Source organism: Mus musculus, chromosome 6, assembly GCF_000001635.26.
Source record: "Mus musculus strain C57BL/6J chromosome 6, GRCm38.p6 C57BL/6J".
NCBI classification, from domain to species: Eukaryota; Metazoa; Chordata; class Mammalia; order Rodentia; family Muridae; genus Mus; species Mus musculus.
The window spans coordinates 18221677-18239088 of NC_000072.6; the positions used below are offsets into that span (position 1 = coordinate 18221677).

The following is a 17412-nucleotide window of genomic DNA, read 5'->3' on the forward strand; positions in this document are numbered from 1 at the left end:
CTCTAAGCCCTAACAATAAAACTATGCCATGTCACTTAGAAGGGATTATTTTAATTCTGTAAATAATTTTTTCTATAAGAAAAAGGCAATTATTTTCCCTATTGGTCTATAGAATTTCTTTATTCATGTTCTAAGTAAGGTTCAGTACATTTTATATTCATAAAGTTTAGGTAAAATGGATATTGTATTTCTTTGAACTGGAAGGAATGCCTAAATTTTGTATGGAACAAACTGGCCTCTTCCTCTCCATATAGTAGGGCCATTCTACCAAAGCATTTATTACTTTTATTGGTAATATGAGTTATATGATGTGCTTATTGCAGAGAATTTGTAGTTTGCCTGTTTGAATGTGATAGAAAGTTGAAAATCTGGGGCTATACAGACAGGTTTCTGTTTTAGTTTGTATATGCTTTCATTTGCTTCACAAAATGGAGGTGATCTCCTCTTAGAGACTTTGTAAAGGATTGGATTAGAGATATTGTCCAAAGTTCATCTAATGGCGGGTATCTGACACTTTTTAAAAATTTTTTCTCTTCCTGTTTTTCTGTGACAGAGCGTCTCTCTGTATCCCTGGCTGTCCTGGATCTCACTCTGTAGCTGATCTAGAACTCAGAGGTCTACCTGCCTCTGCCTCCTGAGTGCTGGATTTAAAAGTGTGCACTGGCTATGATTTTGTTTGTTCCCAGCTGTTTAATAACAAAATGTTTATCTATGTAATAAAAATATGGAATTTTTCAAAATTTTGAATAGTTATTAGTAGATAATTTGACTTGTTTTTGTTATTGATTGTTTGATCAATTGATTGGTTTACAGAGATCAGAGAGCTGCAAAGATCAATGAAAGACTCGTGATCACATCAGAAATTATTGATAATATCTATTCTGTTAAGGCATATTGTTGGGAATCAGCGATGGAGAAAATGATTGAAAACTTGAGAGAGTAAGTTGACATAATTACAATACTGGTCCAATTTTATATTTAACATTTAAAACTGACCACTCAGGTGGATTTTCAACTCAACTCATCTAAAACTCAAATATATGTATGTCCTGAGTTTTACATGGTTTATATGTCAGTGCCTATAATCATTTTGGTGAGCAAATGTTTTCTTTTGTTTTTTGAGACTGGTTCTCAATATACCCTTGGCTAGCATAGACCTCTGTATGTAGATCTAGACCTTAAAGGCATGTGCCACCACACCTGTCCCTGGCTTATGGTTTTACAGTTGATTCAGTTTTTTTGTAGTGCATAGATAGTTATCTCTTACTAATGATTCTGCTATACTAGTTCACAGTTGTTTCATACCCTTAATTTAATTAAAACAATGATGAAGATGCTGGGGGGCTAATTGAAACCATAAATGGAAATACTGAAATATATAATTGTAAGAGGAAAGGGTGATCTTGTATGACACTGTACTTCAAGTATTATGACACAAAGAGCGGGTGACAGCCACATTTGGACAACTTCTGTTATTCTGAGCCTGAGGAATAATGACAAAGGAAATTTTCCTTAGGGCTACTCATATAAATTGCTTACAAGAGGCTAAGTCAGTCCTTGTAACAAAAGCCATCTCCTGAGATGGAATCTTTACTTAGCACCTGTGTGTATCTTATCTTCTTTCACCTCAGATAACCTTTTGCAGATCAGTAAAGATTACCTCTGACCAAAAAAAAAAAAAAAAAAAAAAGCACAGCAAGGCTGATACATCATTACTAAGATAATTTTGGGTAAAATAACCATGAGCATTGCTGTGGCCATGGACCGTTTTTATTTAGTTGACTTCCGTGTCCTACCAACTACAGTCAAGGAAATGTTTTAGACTTCTGGGGATGAGCGGACCACGAAAGATACTACTAATTTAAAGACATGAGATATATGAGTATTTCACAGGGAAAAGGAAATAAAGAGTGCTCTTTGCAATGGTGTGAATTTGATTATTTCATATTCAGGGTGCTGGAGACCTGTAGACAATGGTAACTGAGCCACAGCTGTGTGATTGGAACAACAATGGAAATGCTTAAATGTTAAGTCCTTTGCCATGTAAATAGAAATAGCAAAAAGAGTGTTTATTTTCCAAATACTATTGCTCACCTGTTTTTGTTATGCCTTTCAAGGTAAATCTAGGAAAGGAATTGCATTTTCTTTCTAGAAACATCCTTAAAGATCTTGGGGAATTGTTGAGTTGATAAGAGTTGTTTCTCACGTTAACAGGTTGAGTGCTCCCCTGCACTGCCTGTAAACACAGTCATGGCAGGGCTGGTTATCACAGAATCCAGTTTTCTCAGGCTTCATAATCAGCTTGCAGTAGGCCGTTCCTGTGGCTGACGGGTTTTTGTTTCCTTTTTGGGGTTGGTTTTCTTTTTTTGACATTGGTATTTTACCCCTCTTTTCCTCACATAATAAAATCCATCTTTCCTATTCTGAATTTCAGGCTGGTTAATTCTAATAGCTAGCATTTGTCTGGTTGTAACCTGTTTGATACATCATGAAATTGTTACCTGAAAAAGCTGGAGAGTTCTGACGTAAAAAGGAAAGCAGGAATTGCTTTACCCCGCAGAGTAAATACAATGTTCTAGGGGAGACTGACTGGATGTTCTTAGGATTACCTCAGCCTAGAAAGCTGTTGAACTCGGCCAAAGGCTATGTTAATGTTCTTGAAAAAAAAATCTGCCTTTTATTGCTTTTTAGCCATTAAGGTACTTTCAATTTTTTATACGAAACTGATAGAATTTTTTTATGACTCATAAAATGTTAGGGATTTTATGTTAGTGTATAGATGATTCTGTTGCGTGTTTGGGATCAATTATTCTTTTTCCTATGTGACTTCTTCCTTTTCTGAGCTGTTCTAAAATATTGGAACAGTTTTGACACTTTACTACCATTTGTAAACATTCTTTCCTTTTATAAATACCAGGCTTATCAATGTATTTTTTTATCTCTAGAAGAAAGGGATACACATTGCTCTTTTACATCTGCTATGCTGTCATCTAAGCTTAATTACATCTCTACAAGGGAAGTATTACGGTTTTTTTAGTGATAGAATCACATTTAATTAGATGGAAGAGTGTCTTCCTTTAAACATAAGTAAGACTAGTCCATCTTCAGTACAAATTTATTGAAACACTACAACTCACTAGGCTGATCACAATATAGGCTATACACATGACCTCTATCCGTGAGCTCAATAGTATATTGTTTTCTTTGAGGACTTATTTTTTTTTTTTTTTAGTTCTACCACTTGACAATAACACTTGCTTCTATGGATTAGAGGAACAGTGGAAGCATAGTGCCTGTATATCATGTGCCTTCCTGCACCAGGCTGTAGATCAGATACTGTTCCTTTCCGACAGAGCCTTCATTTTGTGTTCACCATTGGCCTTTGCCCACACAAGAACTGGTTGTTTTTACAAATGATCACAATTGGGTTGAGGTTTATGGCTCCTGGAACAGTGGCGAGGTTGACTGCAGTATTGTTCTCCATCTTCCTTTTGTCACTAAAGCATTTAACCTCTTCCTGTATATGTTAAAAAAGTAAATACCTCCCAGTTGAAGTACAGACTAGAACAGACTAGAGGACTGCAACTCTAGTGAGGTGCGACTGCAGATAATTACATGACAATGAGAGGGACTAGGAGGGAGGAGCTACTCCCTGCTCTTTGAAGGACCCCCTGCAACTGAGTGACTTGGCCTCTGACTCCAGAGTGGCTCCTGGGAAGCTCAGGCAGCAGCTCAGCAGATGTCAGCAGATGTGACTGAGAGACAATGCCCAGTCACGTGTTTCTCACTGCTCTTTGATATACACACCTCGCCAGTGCTATTTAAAGCCAAGCTAGAATCTCAAAACTACTAAGAATATGATGGATAACTACAGAACTGTCCCTTTTGTTCATAAAGCTTGTAACATTGTTTTCCCTTCCACACATCACTTCAAGCGTTAATAAAGAAGTTACTAAAGATATAAAAATAATATAAAAGTAAATCTATTTAGATAATACAATTTAAATAAATTTTAATTATAATTATAAATTTAATTATGATAGCAATTGAAGTTCTTAATTGTTTTATGTTAACAAGCATTCTGTGTAAATAAATGGTATATTCTTTAAGAGTCATATAAGCTAATTAAGGTCAAGAGAAGTTTTGTAACTTGCCCAAACTTTGGACTGTATATTCAGATTTTGTATTCTAAGACACCTGATTATTGAAAGAAAATAACGTGTCACGTCTTCTTCTGTTTTGCACAGGGTGGAGCTGAAAATGACCCGGAAGGCGGCCTATATGAGGTTCTTCACTAGCTCTGCCTTCTTCTTTTCAGGGTTCTTTGTAGTCTTTCTATCTGTGCTTCCCTACACAGTCATCAACGGAATCGTCCTACGAAAAATATTCACAACCATTTCATTCTGCATTGTCCTACGTATGTCAGTCACACGGCAGTTCCCCACTGCCGTACAGATATGGTATGATTCTTTTGGAATGATAAGAAAAATACAGGTAACTTCCATGATGGTATACTTACATGATTTTGGAAACATTTTAGAATTTGTATAGTGGGGAAAATCTCTAAAATGAATTTCTTGATTTTGGATTTATTAATGGATTAGATTTCCACTCTTCATTTTCATACATAATTTCATGAGCGCTTACAGTGAAAATCTAATGAAATAAAATCCTAGGAGATTTTGTAGGTCAAATGAATTTAAAATAATTATTTCTATAATCTAGAAAATCCCATCCAAGAAATCTGTGAATAGATCATTTCTAGGCAGCTTGTAAATATCCAAAAACATTGAAAATAAATTTCAGCAGGAAGTTAAAAAAATGTTCTAGCTAGCCCTGGAATGCTCACCTTGTAGGCCACTGTACTTTCCCATGAAGCATTGCTATGTTCCAAGAACTTCAGCTTCCAGCAGACCAGAAAGTTACCTGATCCCTGGCCAGGTGGGACTTACAGGGTTATTTTGAGCATTAGGTAAGAAGTAGTTTATTCAGAGCAAGTTGAATAAACTTCTGAGAAAAAAAATGTCTTATTATCCCTTAAAATGTATATTTAAATATTCAGTGCAGAAAGTAAATCATTGTGAAGAATAAATGTGGGATCGAGGGTAGACTGCTTTTTAAGAGGTTCTCCAATTGTTTACCTTGGACTGATGTCACAAATGACAGAAAACATGTAATTTTGGCTTTTAAATCTGTTTTATTTGGTCTTTGAAACTTTTGAATTAATTAATAGAAATTAGAAGTAGAGAGATTATCATGTGTACCTCTGTCCACAGGCATCCATGTGTATTCACTTACGTGTATTGAGTGTCTTCTGGAGATTTGCGATTATGTAGTAATTTGGGTTCCCACAGTTACAGCAACTGCCCTCAAATGTGTATAGCCTGCCCAGCTCATCAAATCTTTTACAGCCTTTTCTATTCAGCGTTTCACCCCCAAGGTTAAATCAACTTGAGTTGTGTGACTAGAGCAGTCACTCAAACTTAGAATCATAGTGGCTCTATGACAAATCTTATTTCCCTGCTGACATCACCCTAGTTGGGTGGAGGGATGAGAGAAGAAAGACAGAGAGAAGGGGAGAGATGTAAGAGGAGAAATGGGAGTATCTATGAACAGTAACACAGAAACATCTAAAAAAAAAAAAGAGAAGGAAATGAGACAAACCAATAGAGGAAGAGAGGGGGGTACAAGGAAGAAAGATCAGAGCAAAGATTCCAGGTGCACAGATTTAAGTCTTATGCTCTCCACCTTTCCTAAGAACCATGTGGCTGGAATTCTCTGATGGAGGCCTTTCTCAGAGAACTGAGAAATAGTTCTATGAAGTCCTTCTCCTTCCCTTTATATAAGGAGCAATGATTATGATGTTGCTCGTAAAGAGAGTGTTAAAAAAAATTGTTGTTCTTTTCACTTGTACTAGCCTTGAACTGGTACATGAATAATTGTCAGGGTTTCATTAGAAATTCATATTCTATATAACAGTATAAGAAAGAAACAATTGCACTGATATCTAATGTATAAAACTAATTTCATACATTAATATATTTAAAGAATATATTTTGACTATGATGAGTCCTACTGCTTGGTACTTTAACTTTAAGACAATTGTAACGTTAATTTATTAAGAAACAATTTCTAATTTAATTGTTAAAATCCATACAAGACACTGTAATGTTAGAGTGGAAGAAGATATAACAATACATTTTTGCTATTGTGATTCTACAATTGAAAGATTTTTGTCTTCATTGACTAGGATTTCCTGCAGAAACAAGAGTATAAAGTACTGGAGTATAACTTAATGACCACAGGCATAATCATGGAAAATGTAACAGCATTTTGGGAGGAGGTGAGATTTCTAAATATGGTCGATTTTTAAAATATGTAAACAATTGTGCTTTTTCCTTTTCTTGCACCTAAATTTCTACTCAATAACATATAAGATTCAAAAGATATTATATCTCATAGGGATGTAAGGAGGGCTATCCTCTTTTATAAGGTGAAAAGTGGGTAACCAGGAATATTAAATGCAGCATAAAGTGCCTTTATTTCTTTAAAGTCATATAATTGATTTCATATAATGGGCCAGGAAGATGATTACCTTCGATACTAGATCTAAATCCTGTCTCTGCAATACACTTTCCATGTAATCTAAATCATATTATGTTCAAGTTATTAAGCCTCAAGTGTCTTCATGTGTAAAATAGACATTATTTCCCTACTGACTAAGATGATTTACATGGTCTGTTCATTAGTGCACTTTGCAAATAATGGTCTTTCAGTGAAGATTAACTTCTCTAATCATGACTCCTAAGTCTTCCCTGCCTATCACTCAGAATTGATGAGCCACTGAGTTCCCATGAGCAGCTTCCAGCAGTTTACTCACTCTGTATGTGGTGTAGGTGACCTCATCCAGCCTCAACATCAGTGAGCTGATGACATGCAAGTGCAAATCTCTAGGCCTAATTTCAGGCTTGCATGCTCCTCATCAACTTCACAGTCATCACTCCTCAAGCTTTACTGCCCTCGTGCTCCAGCATGTTCTCCATCTCCTTTCCTGGCCACACTGAGAGGCAAGCTAGGATAGGATGCATTACATGCCAAACTTTCACTAGATAAATATTTCTTTTTACCGTGTTCAACTTCCATTCTTCCTCCTTACTCCTAATTGAATCCTCAATGTTGAACTTAGAACTACTGTTTATGAAAGGTGAAGATAGACCCATACATTTGAAATCTAGATGAAATACAACGTTACTTCCTTTTTTCCCTTACTATTTTAACCTTTGCTTTTGTGGTTCTCTCTTGTTTCAAGACATCATCATTCCTTTTAATACTATTGTTTGGGTCTGAGTTTTCATATTCTGGAGCCTTAGTGATATTGGCATAATATTAAAAAAGGGAGTTGATTCTGTAGAAAGCAAGGCAAGAACAATTGTGAGGTGCAAGTGGATCATAAGAAGTAGCAGACAATGAATTCTCAGGCAGGTTACCTTTAGGAAAGAGGATCGTTGGATGGTGTGGACCTAAAAATAGATTCACTTAAAACTAGGCACACAAGTTTCCCAGGCTTCTTCATGACCACTATTTGATGATATATATTTTGCTTTGGAGACAGTACCTCCGAGCTTCCATTGGGCAATAGAGAGGCAAGCAATTTTTAAAAGAGGATTTCTCTCCACCCCATACATACTCTTGTACAGAAAAATTATTTTGAATCCACTAGCAACTTTGTCACTTGTATTTGTAGCCAATGATAAATGTTTGGAGCAAGTCTTAGAGGATTGGAAGTGAGGATTGCCTTGTAAATCTACCTTGTGAGCTACTTGTTTTTGACTTTTTGCTGAGCCAAAGTCTACAGTTTTAAAAGAGGAGGATTGAAAAATTGGTCTTATATATTATATTGAAGATTAATTAATGTTTATTTACTAAGTCTGTAGGAAAAAGGGTATATGTGTATACTTCCTTATAGTCTTGGTGTACACACACACACTCATACACACACACTCACACATACACACACACACACACACACACACATACTTTAGCCAATAATATGAGACTGAGGCAATGATAAGTAAAAGTCTGATAAAGAGAAATTTTGTTCTCATTACACATAACTATTTCTCAAACACATTCAACCATACTCTCCAGAAACCATGTGCTTTATAGTTATATATTATAAATTAATTAATACTATGTATGTATTTTAATGGATCCTGTACCATGTATTTCTTAAACTGATTGCATATAAAGTTTTCTATGGAAAATCTGAAAGCATTATTATCTTCAATGTGTATGAATAGGGATTTGGGGAATTACTGGAGAAAGTACAACAAAGCAATGGTGACAGAAAACATTCCAGTGATGAGAACAATGTCAGTTTCAGTCATCTCTGCCTTGTGGGAAATCCTGTGCTGAAAAACATCAATTTGAATATAGAGAAAGGAGAGATGTTGGCTATTACTGGATCTACTGGATCAGGAAAGGTACTGTCTCTTTAAATTGTTAATTTTCTGAGAAATTTGTACACAAATACTGTAATTATGTAATTTCTATCCCCCTTTCCAGTATCTTACTCCTTCCATGTACCCCTCCTCACTTCCATTAAAATTCAAGACCTTTTTGTTTATGATTATTATATATAATGTTCTTGATCTATTTTGTGTTTTATATATACACGTGTTTAGAACTGATCACTCAAGATTGGATAACCTATCAGCGAGCTAATTTTTAAAGAAAACTGATTCTCCCTCATAACAATTTTGCCTGTAAATTTTCATCTAGGGGATGGAGCCTTGTGAGATAACCTCATATGCATTGTCATGTCAACTGGTAATGTCATCCTGTAGGACTTGTTTAGTTAACAGTGTTTTGAATATTTCATAGGTGTAGCATCTCATTGTCTAGGAGATACTATCTAGCAGTAGACATGCCTGTTTTCTGGCTATGTTTTAGCCACATCTTCCACAATTAGCCCTGAGCCTTAAATACAGAGTTTGCATTGTAGATGTATCAACATGGTCAGTTCTTCTTTGACTAGCTCTAGATCTCTGCAATGCTTTGCATCCAGTGCAAAAAAAAAAGATGTGTCTACAAAAAGTGGTGAGAACTATGCTTACCTGTGGCTATGAAGAGAAGTATTTAGAACCCAGTTAGAAATTATATTAGTTTACAAAATGGCAGTAGTAAGAGCTATGACCTCTCCAGCTATGGGTAGTAGTTAGGTCTACATTACAAGATTACTAGGTATGAATTGAATACTCTTAATGATTTGGTCTTAGGTCTAATCAGGCAGCTGTTAGGTATCCCTAGGATACCACTGTTGTACCATTGATGTTGTATTTTGCCAAGACATCAGGTTTTTTTTTTGTTTGCTTGTTTTTTAATCTATTTATTTCATATCATTAAGAATTTAATTTACTATTCATTTCTCCTTTTTGTGTACTTTGAAGTATATGTAATATTTCAGAGAAAATCACATATGTATGGAATATCTGGTGTAATATATATATATATATAAATAAATATATATATATATATATATATATATGTAATATGTAGGAATGTTTGAGTATAATGTATATAAGTTGCTTCAGTAATGATTTCCTTCAGGTTTTTCACATAATTTTATACTTTTTTGTATATAATTTAGCCTTGTCATACATATAGATGGCTTTCAAGAAAACCATCCTTTTAACCGTTCTTTACTTCAGATCTATTTTCAAAACTGGTACAAAAAAAACCCTGCTTTAGATTTCACCTATTTCTCTATATATTTGACATCTCTCTATATGTGGATTTTTACTGAATAGACCCAGGCTTGCTTTTTATATATTATTAAAATATGTCAAGTAAGTGTTAAAATGTTAAAAATTTTAATTTATTCAGTGGCTATGTTACTCCCCACCCAGTACCAAGAACAATCAATTATGATTTGGAGAGATATCTGACAAAATCTAATTGGCTAGAAGTGAAAAGCGCTCAGGGATTGTCACGGTTTCAGATATGTTCTGTCATGTAGATAATGATAGATACTTGGTTTTTGGTAGTTACCTAGATAAATCATTAAGGACCAAAGAAATGAAATGTACTTGAGCCAATGCTTTGAGCAGCAGAGTACTTGCTGTGGGGATCCATAAAATAGATCCTTGTTGCAATCAGATTGTTGTTTTAGAGTACCTTTCAGTAATACAAATATATATTTATTAATCTCTAAAATTCTATTTCAAAATATAAAGCAATGGGAGAGGAAGGGTGGGAAGAAAAAAGAGGTGGGAGAAAAATAAGGACAAGGCAGTGTTGTTATAAAATAAAAATGAAAATTAAGGATCACAGGAGCCTAGCATAGATGTCTCCTGAGAAGCTTCATCTAGCAGTGGATGGAACCAGATGCAAAGACCCACAGCCAAACATCAGGCTGAGCTCAGGAAGCCTTGTGGAAGGGTTGGGGGTAGGATTGAACAAGCCAGAGGGCTCAAACACACCACAAAAGACCTACAGAGTCAACTAAGCTGGGCCGATGGGTGCTCCCAGAGATCAAAGCAAACAAAGAGCAGGCAGGAGTTGTTCCTAGGCTCGCTACACGTTTATAGAAGATGTGCAGCTTGGTCTTCATGTGAGTCCCCTAGTAACTGGACCAGGGCTCTCTGATTCTGTTGCCTGCAGTTGGATCCCCTACCCCCTAGCAGGAATGCTTTGTTGGGGCCTCACTGGGAGAGGATGCAAAAATTTAATCCTACTGAGACTTGATGTACCAGACCAGGCTGGTACCCAAGGTGGGCTTCTCTTTCTCTGAGGAGAAGGGGAGGTGGTAATGGGGGTAGGGATTTGTGAGAATTCGACTGGGAGAGGGGGCTGAAGCCAGGATGTAAAGTGAATTAATAAACCAATTAATTAATGAAAACAAAAAGCATTCTAAAAGGTAATTTGTTTCTATTTTATACTAGTATCTTAAACAGGGATTTTATTTTAAAGAGTTTTATATGAGATTTTGGAAATAGCACAAATTTTCTAATCACTGTACATTTTGCTTATTTTTCTCTCCAATTGTTTTCTTATCTGTGACATAGACATGTTGTTTTGTTTTATTTTATTTATTTAAAGACTGAATGACCTTTATTGCTCATTTTTAATTAATTATTTTATTTATCTACATCTATGCTCCCAGAAATCTTCACCCTATTCACCCTCCCCTTTGCCTCTGAGAGGGTATCTAAGGCTGGGCATCTCTCTTCTCTGGGACATCAAATCTCTACAGGATTAGGTGCATCTTCTCACACTGGGGCCAGACAGATGGCATAGGCATCTTAAATAAAGTAGCTATAATTTTATATTCTCTTCCTACAGAAATGCTTGCTCCTCAGAGTGTTATTTCTTTCCTCATTTTCTGATATGGAAATAGAGACAGTTTTCACGATTAAATGAAAATGGTAGCACAGGAATCTGCATAACTAATGCTATAAAAGACACAGATGACCAGAAACACACTGTCTGCTGAGGAGGGGGTATTACTAGCATTACACAGAATTTTAAAAATGAATTGTTCATGTACTTAAGATCAATACATGAAAGAGGTATAAAAATAGCTTTGGAAGCACAGTTGTTGAACTTGTCAGTAGTTAACCATCAGGCAATTCTATGAAACCTTAATGAATAAGTAATTAAAATCTGGGACTGTTCTTGCCTCTCACAGAAAATTGCTGTGAAGGCAGAGAAAGATCTGGGTTCCCTTCTGACAACTTACTCAGAGAGACTGCTGTTTTGTAAGAATAAGAAGGAAAAACGATTATTTGATTGAAAAAATGTGAAGCTATAATATAAGATTTAAAATATTAATATTTAAAGTTAATTTTATACCTCTCAATTTGATAGTTTATTATTTAAGACTTAAATATAACCTAATAATCTTATATGTTATACCCTTATATATTTACAGAGATTTTTGTATAGGTATCTTTGGAGTAGTATGGCTATATTTTGAAGTTCTGTAGTCCTTGGTTATAGAAAAATTTACAAGATATGTAGTTAAGTGAGAAAAGCAAAACAAAATTTTTGTATAGTAATGCTACAATGTACTCAAGGATACTAAACTATATTATTATTTTCCATAAAGTCTATATTTTGTTCTACTGGATACATTTATAATATCTATATATGCTTCATATTTCACTTATTCTTAACAGTTTCTTCATTCATAAGGAGCTTGGATAAAAAAATCAATATTTTTCCTTCTCCTGCTACCTGTTTTTCTTTCTACCAAATGGTACATTAGGAGCCCTTTCTGTGTAAGCACGGGGACCTAAGCTTGAATTCCAAGCTCACATGTTAGGTGGATCCATAACCCCACAATGAGAGGCTCAGACAGTTGGATCAAAGGAGCTCACAGGCAGCCAGTGAAGCTGAGACTGTGAGCTTCAGTTTATTGAGACACTTGGTTTGCCTCAAGCAATGGAAAGAGACATAGAAGATACTAGTATCCTGCTCTGGCCTCTACATGTACACAGAAGGGTACAGGTGTCCACATGTTCACATTGTAGCTCTCTCTCTCTCTCTCTCTCTCTCTCTCTCTCTCTCTCTCTCTCTCTCTCTCTCTCTCCCCCACTCTGTGTGTATACACAAACTTGACATCCATCATTTCTTTTTTTATTGTAGTTTTTTTAGAAAACATTTATTAGGTTTTTTATTGGATATTTTCTTTATTTACATTTCAACTGTTATCCTCTTTCCTTGTTTCCCCTGTGAAAACTCCCCTATCCCATCTCCCCTCTCCCTGCTCACTCACCCACCCACTCCTGCTTCTCTGTCCTGGCATTCCCATACATGGAGCATCGATCCTTTACAGGACCAAGGGCCTCTCCTCTCATTGATGTCCCACAAAGCCATCCTCTGCTATATATGTGGCTAGAGCCTTGAGTACCGCCTTGTATACTCTGGTTGGTGGTTTAGACCCTGGGAGATCTGGGGGTACTGGTTGGTTCATTTTGTTGTTTCCCTTCAGTTTCTTGGGTCCTTTCTCTAGCTCCTCCATTGAGGACCCTGTGCTCAGTCCCATATGTTTTTATAATTTCTTAAAGATGAAAGCAAATTTTCATACTAGTAAAATGAAAGTACTTTCTAAGACTGAATCTGTGTTAGTTTATTATAATGAACACACTCATGTAGTTAGAGCATAGGGGCAGCCCATAGCCCAAGAGCTTTCAGCAAGTGCTCACTGTCACCAGTCTCTTACTACAAACTGATCACAGCAATTTAAGTAGGGGCTCGCTCTTCTTTGTGAACCTTAGTCCTATGTTGCCCAGATCTCTTTCATCCCCTTTGTATTTTTTATGCCTAGAAAAGTCCCTGTATCATGAAGTACTAAAACATCTTTAATCAAATGAGTTACACTCTTTAAACATTGGGAGACTTGTGATTGGAATAATTGGACGCAAGAAAGGGATAAGTAATTTGATCAAACAATTTAGCTGTTGTTTTTATTTGTAGACATCACTCCTGATGTTGATTTTGGGAGAACTGGAAGCTTCAGAGGGAATTATTAAGCACAGTGGAAGAGTTTCATTCTGCTCTCAATTTTCTTGGATTATGCCGGGTACTATCAAAGAAAATATCATCTTTGGTGTTTCCTATGATGAGTACAGATATAAGAGTGTTGTCAAAGCTTGCCAACTACAGCAGGTAAGCATATTTATGAAAAATGCTGATTGTGTTAGCTACTTGTGTCAGTGTTGTGATAAAATTGCTTGACTACTCACCTTGAAAAGGGTTTTATTTTAAATTCTTTTCAGGGATGATACCGTCCATCTTGGCAAAGGAGGGGCAGGAATGGGAAGATGGCGAGACATGTTATATCCATAGTCAGGAAGCAGACAGCCAGCAGGAAGTGGGGCTTCAAGGCCTAATTCTAGTAGCTTACTTTCTCCAGTAAAGCTCCAAGTTGTAAACACTGTCCTACCCCAGTGTACCCCCAACTGGAAATAATGTTTTCAAACACATGAGCCCATTGTAGGTATTTCACGTTCACACCACTACATGGATTATGCTCATTCAGTCTTCAGACTAACCAAATTACACAGTTAGTTCTCTATTGAGTTAATGTAAACATGTCAAGGACCCCCTAGGATTAAGCTGGAGTGGGTGGGTCAGTGAATAAAACCATGCTCCTACTTTAAGTTTACAAAATTATAAATAGATGCAGTTTATTTTTAAAGTGTGTTTGGGTGTTGTAAAAATAAAAATTCCTTATGCATGGGGTGTGGTACTTCATGAGTGCAATCCTAATACTCAAGAGACTGAAGCAAAAAGGTCATGAAGTTGAAGCCAGTCTTAGCTGTCTAATGAGTTCTAGGCCAGTCTGGATCACATGGTAGGATCATGCTAAAAACTAACAAACCAAAAGTCTGTATGAATTCAATAGGAGTATTTTGTGTACACTTTGAGACCACAGTGAAAAGAGAAGCTATCCTAGAAACTTGTGCTAACCTTGAAGAAGATAGCCATACTTTCCCAAAAGTCCTTCTTCTACAACATGGGGGTTGATGTGTTCTGGGCTTGTTACCAGATCTGTTTTTAGAAGAGTTTTTCTGGGCAAGAATTGGAGGGAGTAATAAGTCTTACTTGGCTTATTTTGGGGGTGGTGGGGGTGAGATAGGGTGGTACTTTCTTGCTAGATTTAGATTTTGCTTTGCTTGAGTATGTATTTTCCCATATAAATGATTTCACAGATGATATTTTGAGTAATCAAAGTCGATCTACAAAATGTACATAATCCAAATATAGCATTTATACATTACTATTAATAAATTTAGAGCTGTGGATCATCCATGCAACAAGTATTTACAACATTCTGGACACAGGTAGATCATTGGAATGCTTAGATGAAGAAAATTGTATTTATTGTTAAAGCTTCATAGTAGGATGGTATATATTAATAATAGAGGATTATATGGTTTGTATAGTATATATCAATAAAATAGTGAGAGAAGGAGAAGCAAAATATATTGTTCTTTCATTTGGATGCAAGGACATATTACAATTATTTTATAGTGTATGATTTATTGTGTTTTAGAATAGTTACAGTGGTACAGTGATGACCACCCTTTTAGAACCCCTGAAAAGAAACTCCATATTCATTAATAGTCAAATCCTATTTTTTTAAAATATTTTTTATTATTACATATTTTCATCAATTACATTTAGAATGCTATCCCAAAAGTCCCCCATACCCTCCCCCCCCACTTCCCTACCCACCCATTCCCACTTTTTGGCCCTGGCATTCCCCTGTACTGGGGCATATAAAGTTTGTGTGTCCAATGGGCCTCTCTTTCCAGTGATGGCCGATTAGGCCATCTTTTGATACATATGCAGCTAGAGTCAAGAGCTCCGGAGTACTGGTTAGTTCATAATGTTGTTGCACCTACAGGGTTGCAGATCTCTTTAGCTCCTTGGTTACTTTCTCTAGCTCCTGCATTGGGGGCCCTGTGATCCATCCAATAGCTGACTGTGAGCATCCACTTCTGTGTTTGCCAGGCCCCGGCCTAGTCTCACAAGAGACAGCTATATCAGGGTCCTTTCAGCAAAATCTTGCTAGTGTATGCAATGATGTCATCGTTTGGAGGCTAATTATGGGATGGATCTCTGGGTATGGCAGTCTCTAGATGGTCCATCCTTTTGTCTCAGCTCCAAACTTTGACTCTGTAACTCTATGCAACCACTGATCTATCTCCATAAATTCTCCTGGTCCTTTTCTTTTTCACATTTTACATAAAGGAAATTTATTGAGAATTTCATACATATATCTAGTGTATGTTTTATCTAATCCATCTCTCTCTATCTTTCCTTTAACTTCTCTCATACTCCCTTCAACCACTTCACCCACCCACATCTGTGCTCTGCCTTAACCTTCAGAGTTCAGTCTGTGATCCTAGTATATGGCCTTGTACCCATGCTATGCTGGCAGCTCTAAGGAAATTTTAATGTAAAGCAATTAATGTAAAGCAATTAGTTTTCATCGACTTAGACTTGCTGTGCTTTATACAGTGTCCTGAAGAGTGATAGAAACAGACCAATAATGAATTTAGTTAAAAATGGGGGAAAAAAGAGAATATTTTAGGAGTAAAAAGAAGAAACAGAGAGACTCCATCAGGGTCTACCCAAAAATAGCAGCCTCCACATGCAGAAAAGGGTAATAATATTCCTGATGGTGTGATTCTTTGTAGAATTCTGAGGTTCACAGGGAAAGCGAGCGGCCCAAGAGTTCTTTATTAGGAACATTGGAACTATGAAAAAAGAGAGCCAGACTGGACTTAAGAAGTAGGGAAATGGGGTCTGGTTGTTTAGAGTAACTGATAGTTGCCCAGTGAAACATTCGGTATAAGATCCTTCCAGTAAACACTAAGTTATTTTTGCTTCTTTTGAAATATAGAATAATATCACTACAGAGAAAAGCAGGAAAATACTTTGAGAGCCAGTTGTTCTTAGAAAGTGAATTCTGTAGAGACAAAGTTGTTAAGGACAAGAAGAGCCTCCAAACCAAAGAATAATGAAAAGACATTGATATGATATCAATATTGACAAAACTGGTCATAGCGAAGATGATAACAATGGCATTTTAAATTTTTGGCTACGTGACATAGTTAACAAAATTTGGGTATCTATGGAAGAAATGAAAATGACAGCAGAGCCTGGAGGTTTGGAATGTGGATGCACTGGCTTTCTGCTTAGTGTCGGTGAGAGCTGGAAGTCACTCCACTTTAGTGTATCTTCAGACCCCCAAAACTATATGTGTCATTCCTTTATGTCCGACTGTTTTGGTTTGATTTCCAGTGCTATAATTTTGACCAAAAACATCTTCAGGGAGAAAAGGGATAATGTGGCTTACACTTCCTGGTCACAGTTGATCATTGGTGAACTCAGAGTAAGGAACTAAAGGTGGGAACTTGAAGCAGAAACCAAAAAGAATGCTATATTCTCATCTGTTCTTTGTCTTGCTAGCAGGCTTACACTTACCTAGCTTTCTCTTACAAAGTAGAATACCTGCCAGGAAGTGGCACCACCCAAAGGTTGTCTGGGCCCTCCCACATCAATTAGCCATCAAGACAACTTCCCACAGATATGAATAGTCCAGTTGCACTGGAAAAATTTCTATTTCCAGGTGACTCTGTCCAATTTCAATAAAAACTGTCTACTTTAGGAGAGTCAAGGTGAATAGCAAATGAAAGCTTAACCATCTCTCATATAAAGGATTTATATGATAAATTTGGGGGAAACAAACTTAAGGTTCTAATTTCTATATGCTATGACAGTTGTTGGGTTAAAGTCAGTGGTGAAATTTGAGCCTACTTGGATAATTCAGGAAGCCCCTCTCTAAGAGAAGACTTCTTGAAGAGCAGGTCAAAAAGAAAGGTAACATTATGTATA

The 17412-nt window shown here is 36.4% G+C and overlaps 1 protein-coding gene across 1 annotated transcript in view; it reads left to right on the forward strand.

Annotated features, from left to right (window-relative positions):
* Nucleotides 1–17412, forward strand: part of Cftr (cystic fibrosis transmembrane conductance regulator) — a 152084-nt gene that overhangs the window by 50990 nt on the left and 83682 nt on the right. The window contains exons 7-11 of the mRNA NM_021050.2: nt 814–939; nt 4248–4494; nt 6251–6343; nt 8301–8483; nt 13480–13671. Coding sequence (NP_066388.1) covers nt 814–939; nt 4248–4494; nt 6251–6343; nt 8301–8483; nt 13480–13671 — 841 coding nt within the window. The remainder of the gene's footprint in view (nt 1–813; nt 940–4247; nt 4495–6250; nt 6344–8300; nt 8484–13479; nt 13672–17412) is intronic.